Below are 24463 nucleotides of genomic sequence, written 5' to 3' on the forward strand. Positions count from 1 at the left end.
ATTTTAAGAGTAGCATCATACTATTTTTTAGATTATTCTAAAATCAGGTATAGTTTTTAATAAATATTTATTTTTCAATTGTATATTTTAAAATTATGATTTATTTTATATATCTATCTATTTCTCACTTAATCAAACCTATTTTCTATTTTTCATGAATCGAATGTATTGATTTAAACAAAATAATACCATATTTTTTTGTATTAAATAAAACTATTTTATTTAATATTTAAAAATCAATCTATAACAAATAAAATAGAACACTCTAAACAATAATTTAAAATTTTAAATCACAAAGAAATGTTATTTATAAATATATTTTAGTTATTATATCATAAGTTATTTTGTATTTATTTACCAAACACTGTAACTTACTTTTTTTCTTTTAGTTTAAAGTGAAATTTACCTAACACAGATTTATTTTATTTAACAGTTGACTTATATATATATATAGAAAAACCGTTGATAGCAATTATTTTAAACAACTTCAAATATAACACCAAAACCATCTAATCTAAAGATGTCCAATTTTCCTACGGGCCCTGATTAGGCGGGAAATGGAGAGGAAGTGGGGAAAGAATTTTCTAAACGGGGACGGGACTGGGATTCCTCGTCTCCCTTCCCCACCTCGGTTAGTCTCTATTATGTATTTAGAATAATTATTTAATTTTAAGTTTGATTGTTTATGGGTCAAAATAATGAATATGTTTGGATTAAATATTTACCTTTTAGATTATATATATGAATAATTGGATTCATGTTTATTTATTTATATTAAAAAAGTGATTAGTTTTTTTTAGATGAAAATGTGAGCACTTTAAATTCAAATGACCATATAAAATTAATCCTAATAAATAATTAACGGTATTTTATTTTATTTTTAAAAAAAATTCACCGAATCCGATTCTTACAATTTTGGTGAAAAATCTCTGTCATGATCCCGTGGAGAATTCCAGGAATGGGAAATGAAGTGTGCGATGGGAACGAAAAATGACAGTTCCACCTTGCCATGTGGACATGTCTAATCAAATCCATCGCACACATCCACAGAGAAAACTAATACTAGCGCAAATGGTGCCGTATACGTGAAAAATCGCAACCGTTCGATTGGTATTAGACACGTTTACGTCTATAAAACCCGACGCTGCATTTGACATCATTCTGCTGCATTACACGCTATAATTTATCTGCTCCCATTCCGGGTCGGGTCGTGCCCGGTTCGGCAATGAGGAGCAGAACCGGTAGCTTTTCGGTGACGTGCAGTGGAGTATGGAGTGGACACGTTGGCTGGACATAAAGTTTTGGTGACCAAAGAAAAAACCCCTAAATTGCTTTTGATTTTATTTATTCATTCATTTTAATTTTTCTCCTCTTTTTCCTCTCTCTCTTGGGGGATATTTTGGCTATATACCTATATTTTTCTATTGTCGTTTATAAATCGGGGAATTGCTGGATTTTCTCCCAAGAGGAAATGTGATCGGAGATTGCTAGGGTTTCGGATTCTGTGTTCTTTATCATCTAGTTGTGTGACGGATCGATCTTTGTGTTAATGGTGGCACTGGTTGTTTTGTCTCGCTTCTCGGAACCGGCGCTTTGATGATATGCGAGTGGTGAAGGATATCTGGGGCTTTCAAGGTGGAATTTTATCATCTGGGTCTTTCTTGTTTTCTTTTGAAGTTTATGGAATTTGACGATGTCGATCTTTATATGAACTGGAATTTGATAGAGTTTGCGGCTAATTGATTATGATGCCGTTTTTTTGGCTTCTGTAATGTTAGTTAGGATATGCAATCATTGATCCGTTTGCATTTTTTAAATGTAAGTTGAGAATCTGTAAATTTCTTGCAGTTTTCAGTTGTACGAATTCGCACGTTAGAGCTCTTGCTTAATCTGATTTGATGAGGAAGAAAAGGAAAGGAAGTGAGACTGATGGACCATCAAATTTACCAGACAATGTGACAGAATCTCACGATTCGCGATCTTCTAAACTGAAGGCTCATTACTCGCTAGAAGATTATACGAGGTTGAATAAAAGGTGCAAGGAAGATGTGGGTATTGAACCGGTTCTTTCATGTAAAAGTAGATTTGCAGGCATAGCTACAGCTCCACCTAGTGGGAGTTCGTCTTTGATTCTTCCTGGTAGAGGTTTGAAGAGGAAGATTGGATGCATAGACATGGCTACTCAAATCGGGCGGAAACATAACATTGAGAATGATTATGTTTCAGGTGAGACCATTGGCCATGGAAAATTTGGCTCAGTTTGGCTCTGTAAATGTAAGGCTAGTGGAACTGAGTATGCTTGCAAGACCTTGAAAAAAGGAGAAGAGACCGTACATAGGGAGGTGGAGATAATGCAGCACTTATCTGGCTACCCAGGTGTTGTGACATTGCTGGCAGTGTACGAGGAGGCTGAATGTTTTCACTTAGTTATGGAACTGTGCCGAGGAGGCCGTTTGGTCGATCAGATGGTCAGTGAAGGCCAATATTCAGAGCATCGAGCAGCTAATATACTCAAGGAAGTGATGTTGGTTATTAAGTATTGTCATGATATGGGGGTTGTACATAGAGACATAAAGCCTGAAAATATTCTTCTCACAACATCTGGAAAGATAAAGCTTGCAGATTTTGGCCTGGCCACTAGGATTTCATATGGTATGCATTCTTTAATCTGTAATAGAGAGTGCATGTTTGTATGTTTCTCTTTAAGTATTAGTTGCTTGACCTTCCTTGTAGTCTTCAATTGACAATATGACTAATGGCATAAAGAAGTTTTTTTGACAAGATGTGGGAAAATGGAGAACCTTCTTGGGCTTAGAAGCTATGGAGGTGTTAAGATTGGCACCTTTTGACGTCTTCTTTTGGCTTCATACATTGAAACCTTTTTGTAGACATCCAATGTTTATCAATCACCACCTATTGAGGTGTTCACATTTTGTTGTTCTTTTTGTTGCCTTGCTGGTATCTTTCTGTGACCATGCAAATTGTCTTCTAAAGAAATAAGTGTGGAATGTCTCTGCAACTTAGTAGTATTTGCAGCATTGTAAAAACAGCATGGCAAAGTTTTTAAATTAAATATGCTCAAGAAAGAAAGAAAACCTACGATCAAACTAAAGAAGTTGCTAAAAATTTCAATCAGCAAAAATAGAAGTTGAACTATAGTCATAAAAAACAGTTGTTAATCTTACTTCGCGTGGCTTAACCCTGTCCCGTGAGTTTATGAAGTTGCTTGGGTAACCATCATTCAGATTCAGAGTATGTAGCTAATAAAAGAACGATTGGACCATACCCCACAATGCTGGTCTTTAACTTTAGCAGCGGCCACATTGCCGTTTTTAGCTACAATAGTGTTACACTTTCACAACTTTGATGTATTGTTATTAAGATCACGTTTCCAAAAGCTGGCCTAAATATATTATTGTTTTTGACAATGCATTTTAAAAACAAGTTCGCCAAGTGAGTTTAGTGTATTCGTGATATCTCATCTTGAGGAAATATAAAATATAAACTGGTTAGGTACCACAAACCTGTGAGGTAAGACTTAATTGGATGGATAATGATATTGTCAATTGCAGCATTGTAAAAACAGCACTACCTAGATTTTAGACTTCATAGTTTTCTTTCTATTATATATTATGTTTCTTGCTTCTACTTTCTTGTTGTACTGCCACTTCTTGGTTATTTTTGGTATGAATGGTGTGCAAATTTTGATGTTCTTTCTCCTTTTTCTTTTACATTTAAAATAAGGTCCAAACATCTGCCTATTTAAGTTATTTGATTGCTTTCTGCAGGCCAGAGTTTAACTGGTTTGGCTGGGAGCCCAGCTTATGTAGCCCCTGAAGTGTTGTCAGGAAAGTACTCTGAGAAGGTGGATATTTGGAGTGCTGGTGTGCTCCTTCATGCTCTTTTGGTTGGCGCTCTTCCTTTCCAAGGCGACTCATTAGAATCAGTTTTTGAAGCAATAAAGAACTCTAAGCTCGACTTTCACTCAGGGATGTGGGAGTCCATATCTAAACCTGCCCGCGATCTTATTGGGAGAATGCTGACAAGAGATATATCAGCTAGGATAACAGCGGAAGAAGTCTTGAGTAAGTTTATTTTGCTAATTGATTTCATGCCCTGATGATCAAGTAATAAATACATAATCAGTAATATGTTATCAATATTTTGAAATTCTGAAATAAGCATAAACTACTATTTACTACGTTTATGTTACAGAGTCCAAGATCCTAAACCAGATCGATGTCAATCCCTATTTCTTAGTGTAATCTGATTTGGATTCTAATGGTGATATTTCAGGGCATCCCTGGATATTGTTTTATACCGAACGCACGTTGAAAACGCTTCCGATCAAACTAAAACTGAAGAATCAAGAATCTTGCCTACAATCTCCCATTGCAGCCAAAATTAAGTGTGACAGAATCAGGATTGATAGTGCAGCTAATGTGACGTCCCTTAACGAAGTCTCTAACCTTTCCTCATCTGAAAGTTGCAATGCTGATGTTGATGATGTCGATGATTGCTTTCTGGTGGATGCACTTGCTACGGCTATTTCCCACGTGAGAATTTCCGAACCAAAGAGAAGTAGGGTGTGTGTTCCTACGGGTCCTATTGAGCAGCACAGCTCCTCTAACATGAAAGCTAACAATCTCTGTAAAGCATTTTGATCCTGCTGACAGGCCAATGACATCGTCGATATTGTTCTCTCCTGTTTTTTTTTCCTGAGCTGGGGGAACTACTACTTACAGGTAACACAACCCGGATGATGAATTCCTCCAAGTAGCTAAGAAGGTGATTTCCAGGCTAACATCGATGAAACCAATCCACAAGATGATTTTTTCTTCTTTTAATATGCAATATGTGTTAGTAGTCCATGCCTGAGGTGCATTAAATCTGATTAGTAGCGTGTGATTTTGTGCTTTAATTCTAATAATTGTCTTAACGTGAACTGACAAATTTGATGTACATATTATGTAAATACAGCAGTAACGAAGAGTGCATTTTGATATTCTCATGTGTCGGCCAATAGCCAAATTGGCTGCAGTTTACACAGCAAATCTTAAGCGATTGATTCTGTTATCTCAATTTCATTCATCAAGAAAAATGTAAGATATTTGATATCCAGAAACAAATTCAAATGAAAGAGGTTTTAAATTGATACCATCGTAAAGTTGTATAAATTGGTATTTTTCTTTAGAAAAATTTCAATAATTGAAGTTGGAGAGTAGATCCTTTGGCTTTAAATTTAAAAGATACAGTAGAGGAGTAAATTTGATTTTTTTTTTTCTGCTTTGAATGAGAAATTGACAAATTAAGAAGAAATTAAAATACTATTCGAAATCTAGATGCCCATCCTCAGGACCAGATGCCACTTTCGAAGTTTCTCTCAAAATTCAAAGCTGCCATTGGGCTGGCTCATGAGCTAGGCACATAACTTAGCTGCCAACAATGGACAAAGGTAGAGCTTTGGAAAGGGTAGGTTGTGCTGTTGCTTCGCTTAAAATGGCACCTCACTTTCGAGCCCTCATTTCGAAATGGGACTCGGTAGCAACATTTGATGTTTCATTTTCAGAATTGTAGCAAATTTCATCTGATTATAGCCTACAAAATCGCTCCTATTTATAAATTTGAGATTAGATCAAATCTCATTATTTGATATTTATCATTTTTACCCTTCAAATACTTCACAAAAACTTCCTTTGCAGAGGAGTTGACTTTCTTGACATGCGATCTTGATAAAGTTTGAAGCGGCTCCAAATTATTCGAAAATTATTATTTAGATAAAATCTTGGTTAGTATGATTCTAGATGATTTTAGAAAACTTTGTCCTTTTAGAATAAATCATTATATGCTCTTTCAGGATTTTTTTTATTTGTAATCTATTAATTATTTATTAATTAATTCAAAGATTAATTTGCTACTTTTCCTAATCTATTTGCTACTTTTCAAAATGAGACTTAAGTTGTTATTCCTAAATGTTCTTTACCGAATTTCTTCTGTATGCAAAACATTGAAAAGGTGTTTGAGACATTAATTGAATTATATGAAATCTAAAGCTAATATATTAGAATTAAGAAGTTTGTATTTGTGATGAGTCAAAATAAAATATTTCTCAATAAATGTATAAAATAAAGAAGAGTGGAAGATGAAATTCTAAATGAAGGTGCAAACTTCAATATTATTTATTTATTTATTTTATATATATGAGTGTTTTGGCCAGCTTATACTTACCTCAACTAATCTCACGGAGTAATCCACCTAACCCTACAATATTTGGGTGTCAAAAGCTTCAATAGTGTTTATTAAGTTGGTTATTTAACATCAACTTATAAAGTTGGTGGCTTAAACACCCTCAAAGCTCCTCTCTCTCTTTTTAATAATCGTGAGTGTCTAGGTCAGTTTATATGCACCTTGACTAATCTCACGAGACAGCCCACCTGACCCTACAACATTTGAGTATCAATGAACCCTCTAAGCTTTCTGCAATACTCAATAGGGGTGTTCATGGGTTGGGTTTAGGGATATTTTAGGTCCAACTCTATGCTTCGGTTTGTGTATTTTTCTAACCAAAACTAACCCTTGTTAAATTATGAACCCAAACCAAACCAAACCAATCCATAAAAAATGGGTTGGGTTGGTTCGGTTCCATCGGTTCTCTTAAAAAAAAAAACTTGGAATCACCAATAAAAAACACATAAGATTCCACAATCCACAAGAACAATATCCAAAATCCATTATAACAAAACAAGTCTCCAAAATTCACAAAAAAGACCATAATGTCTACAAAATTCAAATATAGGCAACAATGTTTTCAAATGTCTACAAAATCCATAATGTAATGTCTACAAAAGTCTTCAAAATCCAATAGTTTTCAACGACCCATTCATGATCCTGACAAAACTTGCTCCTTTAAGAACCCTAAACAAGATTTAAACAATAAATTATATAAGAATACTATCATAATTTCAATATATTAATATAGATTATAGAGTAAATATATAAAAGATAACACTACCTGATAAAACTTGATCACAAGTTTCTAATTCTTCAGTTTGTGGAGTAAGATCTAATAACGCCGGCTTCGCACGTAGCCAATTTTGTGTACATATTAAAACCTCCACAATCTTAGGACTTAAAGAACTTCTAAAAGAGTTAAGTATTCTACCTCCTGTACTAAATGCTGATTCAGAAGCAACTGTTGACACTGGTACAGGTAAGACATCTCGAGTAACTTGTGATAAAACTTTGTATTTAGGAGCATTTAATTTCTATCAATTCAAAATATAAAAAATTTCTATCAGATCTTCATTAGGTTCTGACAAATATCTCAAGGACTAACCGCTTTCTTGTTTGTGATTGCCTTTACTAAGTACACTAGATTCATTCCTTTTGCTCTCGAGATCCTAATGCCAACTGCGTCCGGTCCGTCCTTTCTAGGCCTTTTGACTATTAAAGATTCATTAACCATTTAGCCAAACATGAGGCAATGAGAAGGATGCAATTGATGAGTGATGAGGAAGAGACTTTAGCATCTCCACATCATTTCTTGTTTCATTCAAATTTTCTCTTTTCTTCTTCGTTTGTATTCCAACTGTAAATCCATTTCCATGTCATCACAATCCTCACTTATTTCAACTATGTGACATGGTTATTCAAAGGCATGACCGCTTGAATCACTTGTCTTATAAAACTCATACAATTGCATCAAACTAACTTTCACCTCATCTGTCATTGTTCTAGCAACTCCATCCCCATAGATACTTATGAAACAAAAGGACATATAATCCAACTTATATCGTGGATCAAGCACAATAGCTAAAAACAACACTTTGTTCATCTTGTCAAGAGATCCCCAATACTTATCAAATTTCATTCTCATATTGGAAGCCATAGTATATATCACACTGTTTACATTTTGGCTCCAACCTATTAAATATCGTTGAATCCCACAAAGTTCATGAAAAATTGTATTAGAAGTGACATAAGTTGAGCCACTAACCTTCAATGTAAGATCATAAAACATCTTCAAAAATTTGACAAATGTTCGAACATGGTTCTAATCGGCTAAGGTCGGTAGTCCCTTTCTTTTCTTTCCATTCTCATCTTTAGTAAAGTGATATACAAAATCTTCATTCTCTTCTTCTAAGCATTGAAAAGCCTTTTCAAATTCTAAAACATGATCAAGTATCAAATATGTTGAATTCTATTTTGTAGACACATCCAGGCAAACAAGGGCTTTAGATTCAATCTTTTCATGTCTAATACAATCTAAAAAAAATTTCAATCGCTTAGGAGAAAATCTAACATATCCTACAACATTTTGTACACTAGCTATCGAATCATGCAATTCTTTCAATCCATCATTGACAATCAAGTTCATAATATAAGCACAACATCCCATATGCAATAATTCACCATAAAAAATAAGAGACTTCCAAATCTTTAGTTTTCTCTTCGTATATGAAATTGCTGAATCATTTGAAGTTGCATTATCAACAGTAATTGAAAAAAACTTTATCAATACTCAATCCAATAAACAACATTCAATTACTTTACCAATTGTCTCTCTCTTATGATTAGGCACTTGACAAAAATTCAATATCCTTTTATGTATTCAGAATCAACAAAATGTGTTGTAAGAATCTTATAGTTGATGTTCTGTAAGGAAGTCCAAGTATCTATTGTTAGGCTCACTCTTTGACAACTTTTGATTAGAGTTGATTTCAACAATTTTTTTCATCCACATACAACTGATAAATATCCGTAGCAATTGTGATTCTTGAAGGAATGTCAAACTTAGGACATGCAATATTACAAAATTCTTTAAACCCCTCTGTCTCTACAAATCTAAGTGGTACCTCAGACAATACTAGCATCTTAGCACATGCATTTCTAACTCTTTGTTGACTAAAGGCAGTAGACAAAAAATTCATATTGATAGCACATTTTGCATCAATTTCATTCGGTTGAAATTTTAGTATGGTTTGCCCTTTATGTTGCTCTCTAAATGGATAATTTTTGCATTGTTTTCATAAATGCTTCCATAAGGTACTAGTTCCACATGAAGAAGTGTCACAAGTGTAATCTTTATCACAATAATTAAATTTACATCTTATACCTTCGGTGTTAGATCTTTCCATCTTTGTAAAGTGATCCCACACTGAAGATGATGGCCTTTTCTCTTGCCAATGACTTCCGATGGTTTAAAACATGCATCGGGGACGGAAATATTTATAGGTGGTGATTCATTGTCGATCAACTCACTATTTTGCATCTACAATATTAAAAAAATGAAGAAAAAAAATTTGTGTGCATAGGTGAACCATGGGGAATAAAAAAAAATATATAGTTTAATGGCTAACCAGTAACCAATGAGGCTGTGAAAGTGTGAGATTTCAACGTGAAGATGACACTCACGGAGAGGAAGAGTCGAAACTCGAACGTGTGATGAAAAGGAGTGACTCGAAAGATGACATTGACGGAGAGGAGTGACAGACGGAGAGGTTGGCGTGACGAGTGACAAAAAGAGAATGGCGGATGGACGAGTGAGGAGTGACGGACTCGGATGGAGAGGAAGAGTCGGAACTCTCACGGAGTCGACGGATGAGTGATGAATGGTGTGACGAAAAGGGACGAATGGTGCCACTGACCTACTGTTTGTCTCTGTCTGCCGTCTAGTGGGAAGTTGAAACGTGGAGAAGAAGGAAATCAAAATGACCTCCAATCTCCAAGGGCCACGTGTCGATAAGGGAATGTCGTCTACCGAGAAGTGGGAAGTTGATGCTAGTTTGGGCCTTTTGGTTCTTGGGCTGAACTGAAGGGAAAATCTACGGTTGAGCGCTGGGTCTACAATCTTGGGTCAGTTCGGTTCGAACCGATTTTTTTTTCTACAAACCCACGAACTGAACCGACCTATTCAGGTTTATTAAAAAAAAAAACCCAAACCAAACCAAATTTTTTTTAAACCAACCCAAACCAACTGGGTTGGGTTGAGTTGCTCGATTTTTTCGGGTCTTTGGTTTTTTTTAACACCCCTAATACTCAACTTCCGAACTTTGACACTCTTCACATATATCATCAACTTAATTAACCCAAATTATTACTTTCTTTAACATAACAAAATACATATTAGTTACATTATTTTCATCGTATGATTCTTTGACATTTAGTCGCGTCCACAGAAGGTAGAGTACTTCTTTCTCCTAAAAGTCGATAGAAATTAGAAACCTCAGGCCTGGATTAACGAATACTATAGTTATGATGCACAATACAAATCTTTACAATGTATGAAAGTATACTCAAGTTCCTACGAGAGAAAAACAAAAGCCTATTTTCACTGTCCCGTATTCTAACCTGAGATGTGACAGTGATTATATATTAAACACATCATTATTGTTTCTTTTCCCTCTTCGCTGGCCAGCAAACTGCTATTCCATTCATAATGAGGAAAAACATTCACCTTCTGGATATTTTCGACCACATATATACTATAAAGAAACAGATCAACGCAAATACGACAACCTGGACGACGTGATTTGACCCATTCTGTATGATTTTTTTGTTCAATCTTCTTACGTTGTTCTTCACCCCCGCTTGAGCTTTAATCAATGTCATTTGCTGCAACAAGACAGAAAACAGAAGTTTGAATCTGTCAGAAGTAAAAGAGGTATCGGCAAATCCACATGTTTCGAATTGATACAAATCATCATGAGACTGATTTTCTTTAGTTAGTTTCTTTTAATCTGATAGAGCTCTATGCAATGTAGAATGAAGTTATTGAGCAACCTGCTATTTTGTTAACTCTTTATTGATATAATAAAAGGAGACTAATACTTTAAAGATACAAACTTCATGACGAGAGAAAAGAAGAGAAAATTAAAAAGGATTACCCAAAAAAAAAGCAATAAATGCATTCTGATCCTTGCTCCAAAATAATTTTAATAAATGCGATATACAAATTTTAATTCCCATTCTATTGCTTTCCCTGTTGACTTCTTCTACTCCAATTATCTGTCATTTCTATTTTCTCAAGTAATCACGACCTAAAGATTTTTTTTTTCTCACAACGACGAACATCAATAAGTAAAAACCAACAATTAAAATCAAAATACAAAATACAAGTAGAAATTTGACAACTATGAACAGTATTAAGGAAACAATTGCATACCAACTGATCTAGAAAATCTTGCTGAGACTTTGCTTCTGTCCCAATGTCTTGAGCAATCTGCACGGGACGATTACACCAGATACCGATAAGTAAAGATCAAAAGATTAATCTGGAATAAGTAAATGAACTAGCATATATAATCTGTACATGATCTCAATAAGATTACAATTATGATAAAACTTTGAAGAACCCCAAGAACTCATAGGTCACAGCGGGGATGAGAGACAATATGTCCTACCAACGCAAGAAAAAAACAAAAAGAAAGATGAATAACATATTAACGTGTCTGTTATTCAAGTAGCCCATAACCGGACATTTGACTTCGGGACCACAGAAAACAATGCATAATCTGTTCTTTTTTCCTCAATAAGAACAAGAGGAGCTTAAGCAGATAATATGAAGCAGAAGGAGGTGGTCAACATTGACCACTATTCAATGAGGTGTACAACAGCTTAAACCAAACTCACTAGAACGCTTAGGACAACATTTAGAAGCAAATCTTACTACAGATAATAGTAATATTATTAAGAAGCAAACTAGCTGGATAGCCAATTTTGAATTACGTGACATCCCGCTCAGTAATGGCCGTTTTACTTGGTCTAGTTCGGGCCCTACCCAATATCTGTCTCTACTTGATAGATTCTTTCTCACTGAAGCGTGCCTTGACAAGTTTGGATATGTAATCTTAAAGTGGCTTGATAGAGTCACATCGGATCACTTTTCTCTGCTTCTAACCTCTGGAAATATTGATTGGGGTCCCACTCCTTTCCGTTTTGAGAATGCTTGGCCTAAAATTCCCTCCTTTCGATCTTTGGTGGAAGATTGGTGGATTCATCATCCTTGCGTTGGTAGGACATAGTATAATGATGAAACTTAAAGATCTAAAATCTTTTCTGTACTCGGCATCGTACCAAGCGCTTAGAGGCCTCATTTATCCCATCTCTTGTGTCACAATTGCAAGCTTTGGATAATTTGGAGGACTCCCGTCTCTTCTTCTGACAGATATCCTCTCGCCGTACACTTCGAGAACAGATTGAGCTTGAGACTGAAAGAACATGTCTATTGGCACCAGAATTGTAAGTTGAAATGGCTTAAAGAGGAGATGAAAATACCCGTTTTTTCCACCATATTGTTGCTGCCCGTAAGAGAAAGTGCTCGATTTCTGAAATTCTTTCCAAAGATGGGCACAGTTTGTTATCCACGGTTGCTATTGAAAAGGAATTCCTTGATTTCTACCAGCAGCTTTTTAGCAAGGATATGGCCCAACGTTTTATCCCCACCAAACTTGATTGGTCTCCTCTTACCTCTACACACTTTAGACCTTGAGCGTCCTTCCACTGAGGAAGAGGTATTTCTTGCTGTTTCCTCTTTGGATTCCTCTAAATCTCCTAGTCCTGATGGTTTCATAGTAAAATTTTTAAAATTTTTCTGGCCCACTATCAATATGGATATTCTGTCTATGGTCAATAACTTCTCCTCTGGTATCATCAATGCATCATTGAATGAGACATATATTTGCTTAATCCCTAAAAAGGTTTATTCGAAGACTGTATCCGACTACCGGCCTATCATTCTCATTTCTTGTGCATACAAAATTATTGCTCAGGTGCTCTCTAATCGTTAAAACTTGTCCTCCCTCATACTATTATTGTAGATCAACTTGCCTTTGTGGCTAACAGACAAATCTTGGATGCCTCTTTAATGGCCAATGAGCTTATTGATAATTGATTTTCTACAAACAAGGCTGGTGTGGTTGTTAAATTAGATATTGAGAAGGCTTTTGATATTGTGGACTGGGATTTTTTGGATGCTATGCTACAGGCAAAAGATTTTGGTTCTGCCTGGCATCGGTGGATCAAAGGTTGTGTTGCTAGTGCTAATTATTCTATCATTATTAATGGTCGTCCTCGCGGGAAGATCATTTCATCTCGAGGTATCCGACAAGGTGACCCTCTCTCCCCAGGTCTTTTTTTATCTTGGTTTCTGATTGTCTGAGTCGTTTCTTGGATCACATTTCATCTTTGGGACGTATTGTCTCTCATCCTATTGGTATTTCATCTCTTATTTTAAATCACCTTCAATTTCTTGACGATACCTTATTATTCTCTACTACGGATCCTTCTAATTTACAGAATCTGTTTGATGTGGTTGGTATTTTTTAGCATACTTCTAGCTTAAAAATCAATCTTCTAAAAGTGAGTTGCTTGGCATTCATGTTGTTGATTCCAACTTACAATGGATGTTGAATTTTTTTGGCTGCAAAAAGGGTTCCTGGCCGTTGTCCTATCTAGGTTTGCCTCTTGCCAGAAATTCCAAATCTATGGTTTTTTGGCTCCTTGTTGTTGAGAAAATTAAACACATGCTCCACAAGTGGTGGACATACTCTTATTTAGGCTACCTTGTCTAACTTACGTACTTACTACTTATCCTTATCTCGCGCCCCCAACTCTGTCATTTCTATGTTGGATAAGATGGTTCGAGACTTTTTCTAGGAAGACTCTTGTGATGAGGTGGTTTGCATAATGTGAACTAGGCATTTACTCGACGTCCAAAATTAATGGGTGGCCTTGATATTGGTAATTTCAACCATCGCAATTCTACGCTCCTGGCTAAATGGATCTGACATTTTCTTACTGAGACTGATGCTTTACGACGGAAAGTTATTGTTGCTAAACGTCACTTGAATTAGAGGGGTTGGCCTTCATCTAGACATCAGGGTTCCTATCTCTCCCCTTGGAGGTATATTTGTCAGAACATTGGCCTGATTGACGGTCGCATTCTTCGGCGTATTGGGGATGGATCTACTACCTCTTTTTGGAAAGATCCTTGGCTCAATTGTGGTATTTTATCTACTACTTTTCCTCATCTGTTTCACCTTGCCCTTCGCCCTAATGATATGGTGGTCCATGTCTGGATTGTTGAAACTGATTCTTGGGATCTTCACCTTCATCGCAATCTTAATAAGCTGGAAATTGCTGAATGAGCTTGTTTATCTCATCATCTCTCATCTGTTAGACATCGTCCTTCCACTGATGCTTGAATTTGGCCTTTAGACTCTTCTGGTTGCTATACTGTCAAATCTCTTATGGTTGACTTGATTGATTCTATTGATCCACATCGGAAAGACCTCTATTTTGTTATTTGGAAGGACTCCTACACGAAAAAAATTAAATTTTCTTATGGGAGCTCAGCCTTCGAGCTATTAATACAGCTGATCGTTTGCAACATCATATGCCTTACATGCACCTCTCCCCCTCTTGGTACCCTATATGTTGCCATAATGCTGAAACTCAGGCTCATTTGTTTGCTCACTGTTCCTTTGTGACGCGTTTTTGGAATCTTGTTTTGATCCCTTTAGTTGGTCTTTGGCCTTCCCCAATTCTACTTTTGATCTTTTGGCTTCTCTGTTTGTGGGGCATCCTTTTGGTGGTTCTAGAAGAATCCTTTGGTTGGCTATCATGCAAAGCTTCCTTTGGACTCTTTGGGGTGATCGTAATGGTCGGATCTTCCGTGAAATATCTTTTAATTTCGATAGATTTTTTGATACGGTGCTTACTCATGCGTTCAACTGGTGTAATTCTGAGCCTCCTTTAAATTCTTATGGTCTCTCTCTCTTCCTCTTCCATTGGAGAGATTTCTTGTAACTCCTATTTCATTCATCAATGAAATGTCTCTTTTTCCCCCCCAAAAAAAGAAGCAAATTAGTTGGTCAAGAAAAGATGCCCCACATTTTGATTTCGAAAGTATACAACACACTATTTAGGAGACAATAACATCTACACCAACTCGAAGAAAAAACTATTCTTAGGATGATTTATTTTCCAGATGGCTTGTCAAGCTCCTGAGTACAATGGTGGGTGCTTTAGAAATCAGGTGGTTATAGAACCTCGTAGTATATCCTACAATGACCTGAGGGATGAAATATAGAATATACTCTCAAAACCCATTTGGGTTATTCAGTATCCACTTGGAAAATTTGGGACGAAAGAAATACTAGGATTTTCAATGGTAAAGCCAACTCCATCAAAGAAGTCCTTCAATCTCGTTTTCAAAAACCTGAGGGGGGGTGCTCGTCAATTATCAAACCCTCAAAAACCTTTTGTTAGGTTTAATGCATCCTTGGGGGTGCCCATCACACTTTCTTTGGGTAATCATGAGCTAGGTGTTATTTGGTTGGGTTGGAGTCCTTTTTAGTTTAGTTTCAAACTCCCCTTTTTGTTGGGCTTGTTTTTTTATGCGCTTGTATGTTCTATCATTTCTCTTTGTGAAAGCTCGATTTTTTACCCAAAAGAAAATTCATATTTAAAAACCCATTGATTTCATTACGATATGTAATATATCATAATTTTAAGTGCACAATCACAACATGCTAATACCAAAAGTGAGATTCACACTCAACAACTAGATTTTTTAATGAACAACCTTTTATTGAGGAAAAGTGAAAGAATACACTCAACAACTAGATATCCTTCTATAGGCATAGTTAGTTGTAAAGAATTTTATCAGTTCAATTTTTGTATCCTAGTTCATTTTATAGGACCGTAAGAAAAAAGCTATGAAGCACATATACTTTATGCGAGGCAAAGAACCAGTATCAGACACGTATCGGATACCGATACTTCTAGATACTTCCCAGATACGTATCTGACACGCGATTTGATGTATCTATATTTTTCAGATATGTATCTAACACGCGATTTGATGTATCTATTTCTATGCGTACTTTTTTTAAAATAAAAAAGACAAGTAACTCGTCTAATTTTTCCCAATCTAAAATTAGTCAACCTATTAAAAAAGCTCACTACTCGAGTCCAAAACTAAAAGAAAAAAATAATAAATAACGGACCAAACCCTAGACTAGAATCATATAATCTCCACCTTCACATTTGAGTTCCCACAAAGTCCACCAAAATATAAACCATTTAGATATCTTCAACAATTCAATGAAGAAGTTCTTCATTTATTTTCATACTTCTCCCTCTAATCTTCTTCTTCTTCTTCTTTGTAATATGAGTCATTTTTCTATTGCATTTTATTAACTATTGTACTTCAGTGTATTGTATTTTAGTGTTTGTATTCTATTTTGTGCTATTGTTATTAACTTGTATGCTAAATTTATCTATATCCTATATTTTCTTAATGAAAAAAAAATGTATCTTCAACGTATCAGTATCCTCATTTTTTAGAAATATATATATTAAAAAAATATATAAGAAAAATGACGTATCCTTAAACGTATCTGTATCTTAGTTTTTTAGAAATTGACGAATTGCCGTATCCGATCGTATTCGTATCGTGTACCCGTATCTATATCTGTACTTCATAGGAAAAAAGTGACTTGTAGTTTGCACCACTAGATATGGTATCCCTAAATCCTGACCACAATGTTGAAAAGGGAAAGGATGAAGCCAAGTTGTAAGCCTCAAAACAGCAGCACGTTGGCACAACCGCACTAGAGCTTTAGAAAGTGGAAGCACAAAAAATTCTTAATGCATGTTCAGTGCCAAATGGCTAATCGAGTAATCGTTATGGTCTAACCCTGGTGTATTTAAGGTCGTAGACAATCGTCGGACATTTTTGGAGACTTGAAAAACGGTAAAAAGGCACACACCAAGCACAACTACAGACCGGTGATTGAACTTATGACTTTAAAAACATCTGATTTCTAATTGGAGAATTTTCATGTAATTCACCTTCAGGTACTTTGGGGTCTTTTCCCTTATTTCATTCATCAATGAAATTCCCTCCCCCCCAAATAGAATGACAGAGAATTAGCCTCCAGGTCAATTACAAAACTTCCAATTGCAGAGTACCAAGAATAAATTCTGTTTAAGGTTGACATCATCCAATGTTCCTGGCTAAAAGTAGTAGTAGTCAATCAATCCTCTCAGAGAGATGCTTATCTTGGAAATCCATACCCAATAGAATTCTTCCAACAATTATAATTTATCTTGATATGATTGTTGCATTATTACTATGCATTTCTTTCATTGCCTATGATACATTTTGAATGGTGATGAGCCAATAAACTAGAAATGCAAGAACGAAGACACGTAAAATTGGATTCTGCTTGCACCGGTTGAACGCCAATGTCACATATATCTTGTTTTTCTTAAATAACAAGAAGTTGGGTATCTTCTATAAAAAAGAATGGAGGAAAATCACGAAACTTCACAAAAAGAAAACCATGCCTATCACCTGTGGCTGTCACTGCCTTTATAATGAAATCCAAATATAAGCACGCAGCATACAGCCATACCACATGAAATGTATCAATACATAGCGTACAGCTCATAAACTCAAATAAGAAAGGAACCACGAGCAATTCAAGTTCCAAGAGTACCAATACAGATAGATCAACCTCGAACCTAGCTAAATTCAATTATTATAGGAGCACCGAAAGAAATCTGGCGATTTCTGTCGAGTACCTTATTTCTAGTTATCCGATGAAGATACTAGCATCGGGTAGCTGCGAGTACTAGTTTGAAATTCAATAAACCTAAGTACAAAGCTTACCATAGATTAACGAAAAAACTTTATACTCACATTTCTAAGCCTTTTAACTTGGCTGTGGAGACCAACGATCTCGTCGTCCAAGTCCCCTTGCATTGGATCGATCTGAAGTTGAATTTCATCGGAAGCAGCCGCTGGTCTCGTGCTAAGCCCCTCCCTGAAGAAAACAAAGGACGATTCAACTTGAGTGACATGAATTGAGTAACCATCATTCTTAACGCCGGTAAATATATAAATGATTTGAACAAATTCACTAGACAAATGATACAAACTCGTAATCCTTGCAAAATCCATATTAATTCCTGGAAATATACTGGGAATTTAACATGACAGAGAACGATAAATACCTGGAGCGATATGCGGCGGCGTTGCTGTTGTAGAAGGAACTACCGCCACGAAACGAACTGGACGCCATTAAAATACAGAATGGAAACCTAATCCGAAAGAAATGATCGATGGGAACCAGGCGAATCGCTATAACCAGATTCAGAATCCTCGGTCCAATCGGAAGGTAAGAGATCGAAGCAAATAGGGAATTTTCCGATCCCGTTTATCAGAGCCGCGTTGGTGAGGCGTTTAATAATTATGTTAGTTTTGAAAATTCTAACACGCATTTGGGTGCAATTTTTTTTTTTTCCCTTTTCCGTTACTCGTTTAAATCCAACTTTTTTTTTTAGACATTTAAATTACAAATTTAGTGTTCAAACTTTCAATTTTAAAAAAATATATAAATTCATTAAATGCAAAATTGAAGGTAAGGTAGTTTATTATACCTAAAATTCAAATTTACTTTACCTATTCTAAAAAAAAATCAAATTTACTTTCGATATATCAACTAATTTTTTTCAAAAAAGTTTAAATTTACAACCGACTGTGAACTAAATTCTCGTTTGGTAGTAATTTTATTTTTAAGCTCGTTTGATAATAATTTTATTTTTAGTTTTCTAATTTAAAAATTTAGACACATAAACTTCTAACTAAATTCTAAACTTAATAACAACTTTTTGAAACATAATTTAGTTTTTTAAAATATTTATAGAAAGTGAATAACAACGAAAAAATTTGATTGTCCAAGTACTTTGAACCAATCCAACAAAAATATTTCATATTTTGGTTGGGTTTGATATTTAGTAAGAATTGTTTGGGAGAATAAACTTATAATATGAATAATTGAGTTAAATCTAAAAGACATTTCTTTCCCACACACAAACTCCCCTTATGAAGTAATGTTGCGACTATACTCGTTTTTGCAAGGAAAAATTATTGTTGTAGACAGTGTTGAATTTTTTAAAATCCTAGTCAAGCTATCTTGTTTCAAATTTAATTGATTTTGAATGTTTCAAAAGGCGTGTTTAAAAAGTTATATTCTCATTTTTTAAATACATGCAATATTAAAACTTCCTAAATAATAGTGAATGAGAACGTAGACGTTTTAAACAAAATTTTGAAAATTTAAATATTAAGGTCTCATTTGTTAATTATTTGGTTTTATGTTTTTGTTTATTAAAATAAAGCTTATAGATACTACTTACATCTCAAATTTTATTTCTTTGTTGTCTATTTTTTACAATTGATTTAAAAAATCAAACCAAATTTTAAAAACTACAAAAATAGCTTTTAAAAAGTGGTTTTTATTTTTTGAGTTTTACTAAAAAATCGATCATTGTACTTAAAAAATATGTGAATCACTTAAGGAAATTGGGAGAAAATATGTTTACTTTTCAAAAACTAGAGACAAAATACGAAATGGTTACCAGGTGAGGTTTAAAATAATTTGATTGAAATTTTGAAGACTCTATACTTGAAAAGTTTTTTTAAAAAATAAAATTTATTAAATAATATACGCATATATATTTCATCAAGTACATTTATAATTATTTTTCAAAAATAATATTAATCTCCTCAGTTCTTTTTCAAGTATTACATCATCACTAACTTTAAGGGGTCGTTTGGGATGCTAAAATGTAATTAGGATTACTGAAAATCATATTACGATCAGATTTTGCTAGATGTAATCGTGATTACTAGGAATCAATAATTGGAGTGCAATATTGAATTTGTTGTGTTGTTGATTACTGTATTTAGATTGCAGGGTTGGAATTGGGTTGTGCTTTACGTTTTTCTTTAATTATTATTTTTACTATTTTTAAAATCCATTTTCTGATCATGCTAACAAAATAATATCATATAAATCATAATTTTCTAAATTCTAAAGTCCTTTCTAAATGATTAAAAAAACTCATGTATAAATCATAATTTCCTAGATTATAAAGTACTTTTCTAAATAAAAAAATTTATCCCATACAAATCATAATTTCTTAAATTATGTAAGTACTTTCTAGATAAATAAATTATCACATGTAAATTATAATAATCTAAATTCTAAAGTACATTCTAATTTTATTTTTAAAAAAAAAAAACATCACATATAAACCGTAATTTCCTACATTCTAAAGTACCTTCCAAATTATATATATGTCACATACAATTACAATTTCTTAAATTATATAAGCACTCTCTAGATTTAAAAAAATTATCACATATAAATTATAATTTTCTAAATTTTAAAGTACTTTCTAAAAAAAAAAATCAAAAGAGTATTGAGAAAAAAACCGGAGCATTGATGGTTTCACAAAGGAGAAGACATAATAATAAAAATATTTCTTCAAATGAGAGAGAAGTTAAAATTGACTAGCTACTTTTTTGTTTCGCATTGAACACTCTATTTATTATTACCACTTTAATGATCACGGATTTAAAAGATGTACAACAAAGATTTACATAGATAAGTTTTTTTTATATATATATCAAATAATGCTATATTTTGATTACTAAAAAATCAACTAACAATGTCATTTTTTATTAATAAACAAAGCATTTAGGCATCACCACAATTACAAAAAGAGTATAAAGTCAAGAATAACCTAAATATAATGTCTAAAAAGTATTTGTAAAAATGTATATTACATGCAAGAGAACCATAAACAAAAAATATTAAAAATATATTTATCACGAGAAGTACAAATGAATTATGTGATACGTGAAGACCAATACCACGAACTTCCCAACCTACAATGTCACAAGTTGAAATAATAAGAACATCATTCACAAGGCAATAAAACTAGCATCTATAATAAAATACAAAGGATAGAACATTCTCATACCTTAATCAGGTTGACCATGCACTAGTAATCAAACTAAGTCATCACACCATCCATAATCATACCATTGACATAAGTTGGAAACAAAACAATAGGCCTCTAGTATGAAATTTTGACTTGCTCGTGACAATAAACATGCTAAAAAAAAACTCAATGAACGCAACACTTATTCACATCGAGCATAATGAGTGCATCAACACCAGATCAAAACAGATCTGAAGCAAGTCAATCAAAACCAAATAAAGACTAATGAATACTAGGATTGAGATCGCATAAACGCAGTAACATAACCATCATCAGTATCATCTCAAAGATAACCAACTTACCTTTCGAGAAGGAGTCCTCCTCTACCAAGCTTCCAATCGCCAGAAGACCCCCTCCTACCAAGCTTTTGATGGCGACGAGAGATGTAATTTTTGGTCGTTGGAACAACAAGGGAGAAATTCGACGCTCTTTTTGCATTAATGATTCCATAGATTAGGGTTTCAGAGACATAAAGGACGCGATATCAATGAGGAAAACAAAGATCGAATGAGCATTCATGGTGAAACTCAGAACATTGATTAGGATTTTAGAGAGGGTGAAGATGGAAGAAGGAGAAAGCTCGTGGAGAGGAGAAGACGAAAAAAAGTGAGAGAGAGATGAGTATGTGTAACACCCCGAATTTTCATCTAATTTCTTTAAATTATCTTGAAATATTTGGACATTTTTTTTTGATATTGAGGCAAGAAAAAAAAAATAATTTAGAAGGCAAGATAATTAATTTAAAAGATATTTGTCAAGAATTGAAATTTTAATTCAATATAAGAAAAAAATGGATTAAATTATTTGGGGGAAGTGTGATTTTTAAATTGATTAAATATTTGGAATGATGTAATTTATCTATATTATTGGATGATATGTTCTCTTTAATTTTGGTTTGGACCCAAAATTGAGTTAATTGGAGAAGTTAATCGGTTAGGGATTAATTTGATAAGAGATTTGGAACTTTTGGATTATTTTGGATAAAGATTTGAAAATAAAGAAAAGAAAAAAAAATTGTGATTTTGGAAATTAAAATAAAATTGAAATTTAAGAAGAAAAAGGGGAATTTGGTTTTAAATTTTATCCTCTTTAATTTTGGATTTTTGATCCAAATTAAATAAAATAATTAATTTAAATTGAGTTGATAGGAGAAATTTAGATTTAAGTTAAATTAATTAGATTATAGAATTTCTATTTCAATTAGAATATGGATTCCCAATTTAATTAGATCATGGATTCTCTAATTAATTAAGATATGGATCTCCTAATTAGAGAAAATGTCTAATTCAAGAAGGAAATCTAATCTATCTACTACTTCAATTATGGAATCCCAAATGGTTTAGGATTAAGAGTATTTTTCCTATATAAATACAATCATCCATTTCCTTCAAAACCATTTACTTAATTCTAAAGAAAGGTCAATTAGAGAGAAAAATCCCTGTTACTTTCATATTTTTTTAGTCGTTCGTCGTTATGCGTTTGTCAATCACTACCGCTCGTCAGATTTTTATTTGGTCAGTTGTTGATGATTTTTTTTTAGATTTCTTGACTGGTTCTTTAGTACACACTGAATTTTAGGTCATACTTGATTTATCTATAAGATCTGGAGCATTGATTCGAGTCAAGTCATTAGTGTACTATTCAACAAGTTCTAGAGCTTTGGAATGCATAATTGGTGAGTATTAAGACTATGAAACTTTTTGGATTAAATGTTAGCTTAACTCTCGCATTTTGAAGGTCCAAAGCCATTGTCCGTTGGAATTAAGACTTGATTTTAGGGGATATTTTAGAGTTGAAATCTTGAAAGTGATTTTTTTATCAAGCTTCATTGTTCGGTAAGTTAAATAGGGGGCATTTGGACCAATTTTGGTTAATTGGATTTAGGCCCGAATGATTAATTTAAGTTTTAGACTCATTATTTTAGGCATTGGTTGCTAAATTGAATTTGGTAATTTATGTTTTAGGGCTAATTCAAGTTTATTCAAAAGCTTTAAGGAGATTATTTATGTGGACCATTTTTTGTAACCAAGTTGAGGTAAGTGGTACTATTTCGGCACCTTCGTGCCAAGTGTCATGGTTATGCTTGTCCAGGGCTTGTTGCCCCAAGGCCACATGCCCGATCCAACCCTTTGTATCATGTTTTCATGTCATGTACCGTATTAGTTTAGTTAGCTTGCTTTCCCTATATTTTTGTTGTAAGTGACCGCTCACCCTTTTGCATATGCAAGGGTGTCAGTTGGCTTTTTGTTCATAATACATATGTGGGGATAAGACTAATCATCACTTTCCCATACTCAGGAGTAGTACGCCATAAAACCCTTTTTATTACTCATTGCTTTCTAGTCTACTACAATATTTCTTTCTCTACTCATATTCTCAAAAATGCTTACAATAACCTTTTTTTTCCAAACCTGTTTTCTAAAATTGGTTGCGAGAGCCATCGGCGGTCCGTATTCGGGTCGTTGACTTGTTCGTGAGCGAGAACAAATGCCACACAATCGCTAAGAGAAGCTTCCGAAAGGGCGATTGTGACAGTTGGTATCAGAGCCAAGTCAGCTCACAGAGGGAAAAATCAGTAAACATGTCGACAACAAAGAACTTGAATAAGTCCCATATGGACAGACTGCTATAGATGGAAGAGTAAATGCTCTATGATAACGGGCAGAAATGCATGTTATTACAATGCAAAGATATAAAACAATGTAGGATTGTGTTAACGGGCAGAAATGCACGCTATCATAGTGCTAAATTTTTAAACAATGTTGGATTGCATTGATGAAACATATTAATTTGCGTCAATTAAACATCGATTTCATAATATTGCAGTCGCATGTGTTCAACACATTAGAACAGTTGATTTTTGTATTTTTTGTGTAGAATATGCGTTAACGCAATGCAAGAATTGCGATCATAGAAAATCATTAGTCGAGCGCAACTTCACCGTAAGACTTTGCGATGGTTGTGTTCGCAAACATTCGCCCGAGAAGGATTACCGCGACTTGGTCAGCGCAACATGGTGGGCACATCTAGGTGAAAGACTAATCAATCGCAATGGGACAGAAAACTGATGGCAGTCGAATCTGAATTAAGTTGACAGCCGATAACGGTCATAAAGTACATTCAGCTTTTCGGTGAAAATTATTCGGCGCATCAGTTAGGAATTAAAGCCGTTTCATCTGTATAACCATGAGAGAGAAGCCGCCTTTCACCATGGATGCTCTATAAATACCAAGGGCATTCTTCAAAGAAGGGGTTTACGAGTTCCATAAGTTAATCAATTCATATGCCTTTGTTCATAGATTTCTTTCATTTTAAGGCGGAGGCAAGGAAAGAGGCTATGTCGGCAGATCGTTCCGGTAAGCTTGAGAGAGCACCGAAAGCTTCAAGGGCAGAGAGAGGGCCGATGCCTGTGGAAGTGGAACATCTTTAGAACATAATAGATATTTCAGTGTAAAAGCCTCGGTTAGCAAGGAATTGTTACCAGGTTCTCTATCTTTAACTTCCATTGTCATTTTGTACTCAACTCATTTATAAAAATGGAATTTCCTTCTCTATATTTGTTCACTCTCTGTTATTCACGCATGAGTAGCTAAATCAGTTG

General features: G+C 34.3%; 2 protein-coding genes across 3 annotated transcripts; one reads left to right on the forward strand and one right to left on the reverse strand.

The window, feature by feature from the left end:
* The first annotated feature begins 1335 nt into the window (after positions 1-1335).
* LOC120086577 (serine/threonine-protein kinase PEPKR2) lies at positions 1336-5054 on the forward strand. Of its 2 annotated transcripts, XM_039043304.1 has the most exons (4): positions 1336-1635; positions 1849-2652; positions 3789-4085; positions 4297-4664. In XM_039043304.1, the coding sequence occupies exons 2-4, from the start codon at positions 1899-1901 to the stop codon at positions 4662-4664; spliced, it is 1419 nt and encodes a 472-aa protein (XP_038899232.1). In that variant the 5' UTR covers positions 1336-1635; positions 1849-1898. The 2 variants fall into 2 exon arrangements, with proteins under 2 accessions (XP_038899232.1, XP_038899233.1); XM_039043305.1 differs by lacking the exon at positions 1336-1635 and having other exon boundaries at positions 1890-2652; positions 4297-5054.
* A 5158-nt stretch (positions 5055-10212) lies between these two features.
* Positions 10213-18293, reverse strand: LOC120084922 (bet1-like protein At1g29060). The gene is made up of 4 exons (XM_039040731.1): positions 18025-18293; positions 17711-17834; positions 11165-11221; positions 10213-10614 (listed from the first exon to the last, which is right to left on the reverse strand). The coding sequence occupies exons 1-4, from the start codon at positions 18090-18092 to the stop codon at positions 10453-10455; spliced, it is 411 nt and encodes a 136-aa protein (XP_038896659.1). The 5' UTR covers positions 18093-18293; the 3' UTR covers positions 10213-10452.
* Between the last annotated feature and the right edge of the window lie 6170 nt (positions 18294-24463).

This window comes from Benincasa hispida, chromosome 9 (assembly GCF_009727055.1).
Source record: "Benincasa hispida cultivar B227 chromosome 9, ASM972705v1, whole genome shotgun sequence".
Lineage (NCBI taxonomy): Eukaryota > Viridiplantae > Streptophyta > Magnoliopsida > Cucurbitales > Cucurbitaceae > Benincasa > Benincasa hispida.

What these genes read in the sequence shown, in the direction of transcription:
- LOC120084922 (XM_039040731.1), bottom strand. Translation starts at nt 18,092, where the DNA reads ATGGCGTCCAGTTCGTTTCGTGGCGGTAGTTCCTTCTACAACAGCAAC. An exon ending in AAGTTAAAAGGCTTAGAAAT is followed by an intron (nt 11,222 to 17,710) that starts GTGAGTATAAAG and finishes CGTCCCGTGCAG; the next exon opens with ATTGCTCAAGACATTGGGAC. An exon ending in AAGATTTTCTAGATCAGTTG is followed by an intron (nt 10,615 to 11,164) that starts GTATGCAATTGT and finishes GTCTTGTTGCAG; the next exon opens with CAAATGACATTGATTAAAGC.
- LOC120086577 (XM_039043304.1), top strand. Translation starts at nt 1,899, where the DNA reads ATGAGGAAGAAAAGGAAAGGAAGTGAGACTGATGGACCATCAAATTTA. An exon ending in GGCCACTAGGATTTCATATG is followed by an intron (nt 2,653 to 3,788) that starts GTATGCATTCTT and finishes TGCTTTCTGCAG; the next exon opens with GCCAGAGTTTAACTGGTTTG. An exon ending in AACAGCGGAAGAAGTCTTGA is followed by an intron (nt 4,086 to 4,296) that starts GTAAGTTTATTT and finishes GTGATATTTCAG; the next exon opens with GGCATCCCTGGATATTGTTT.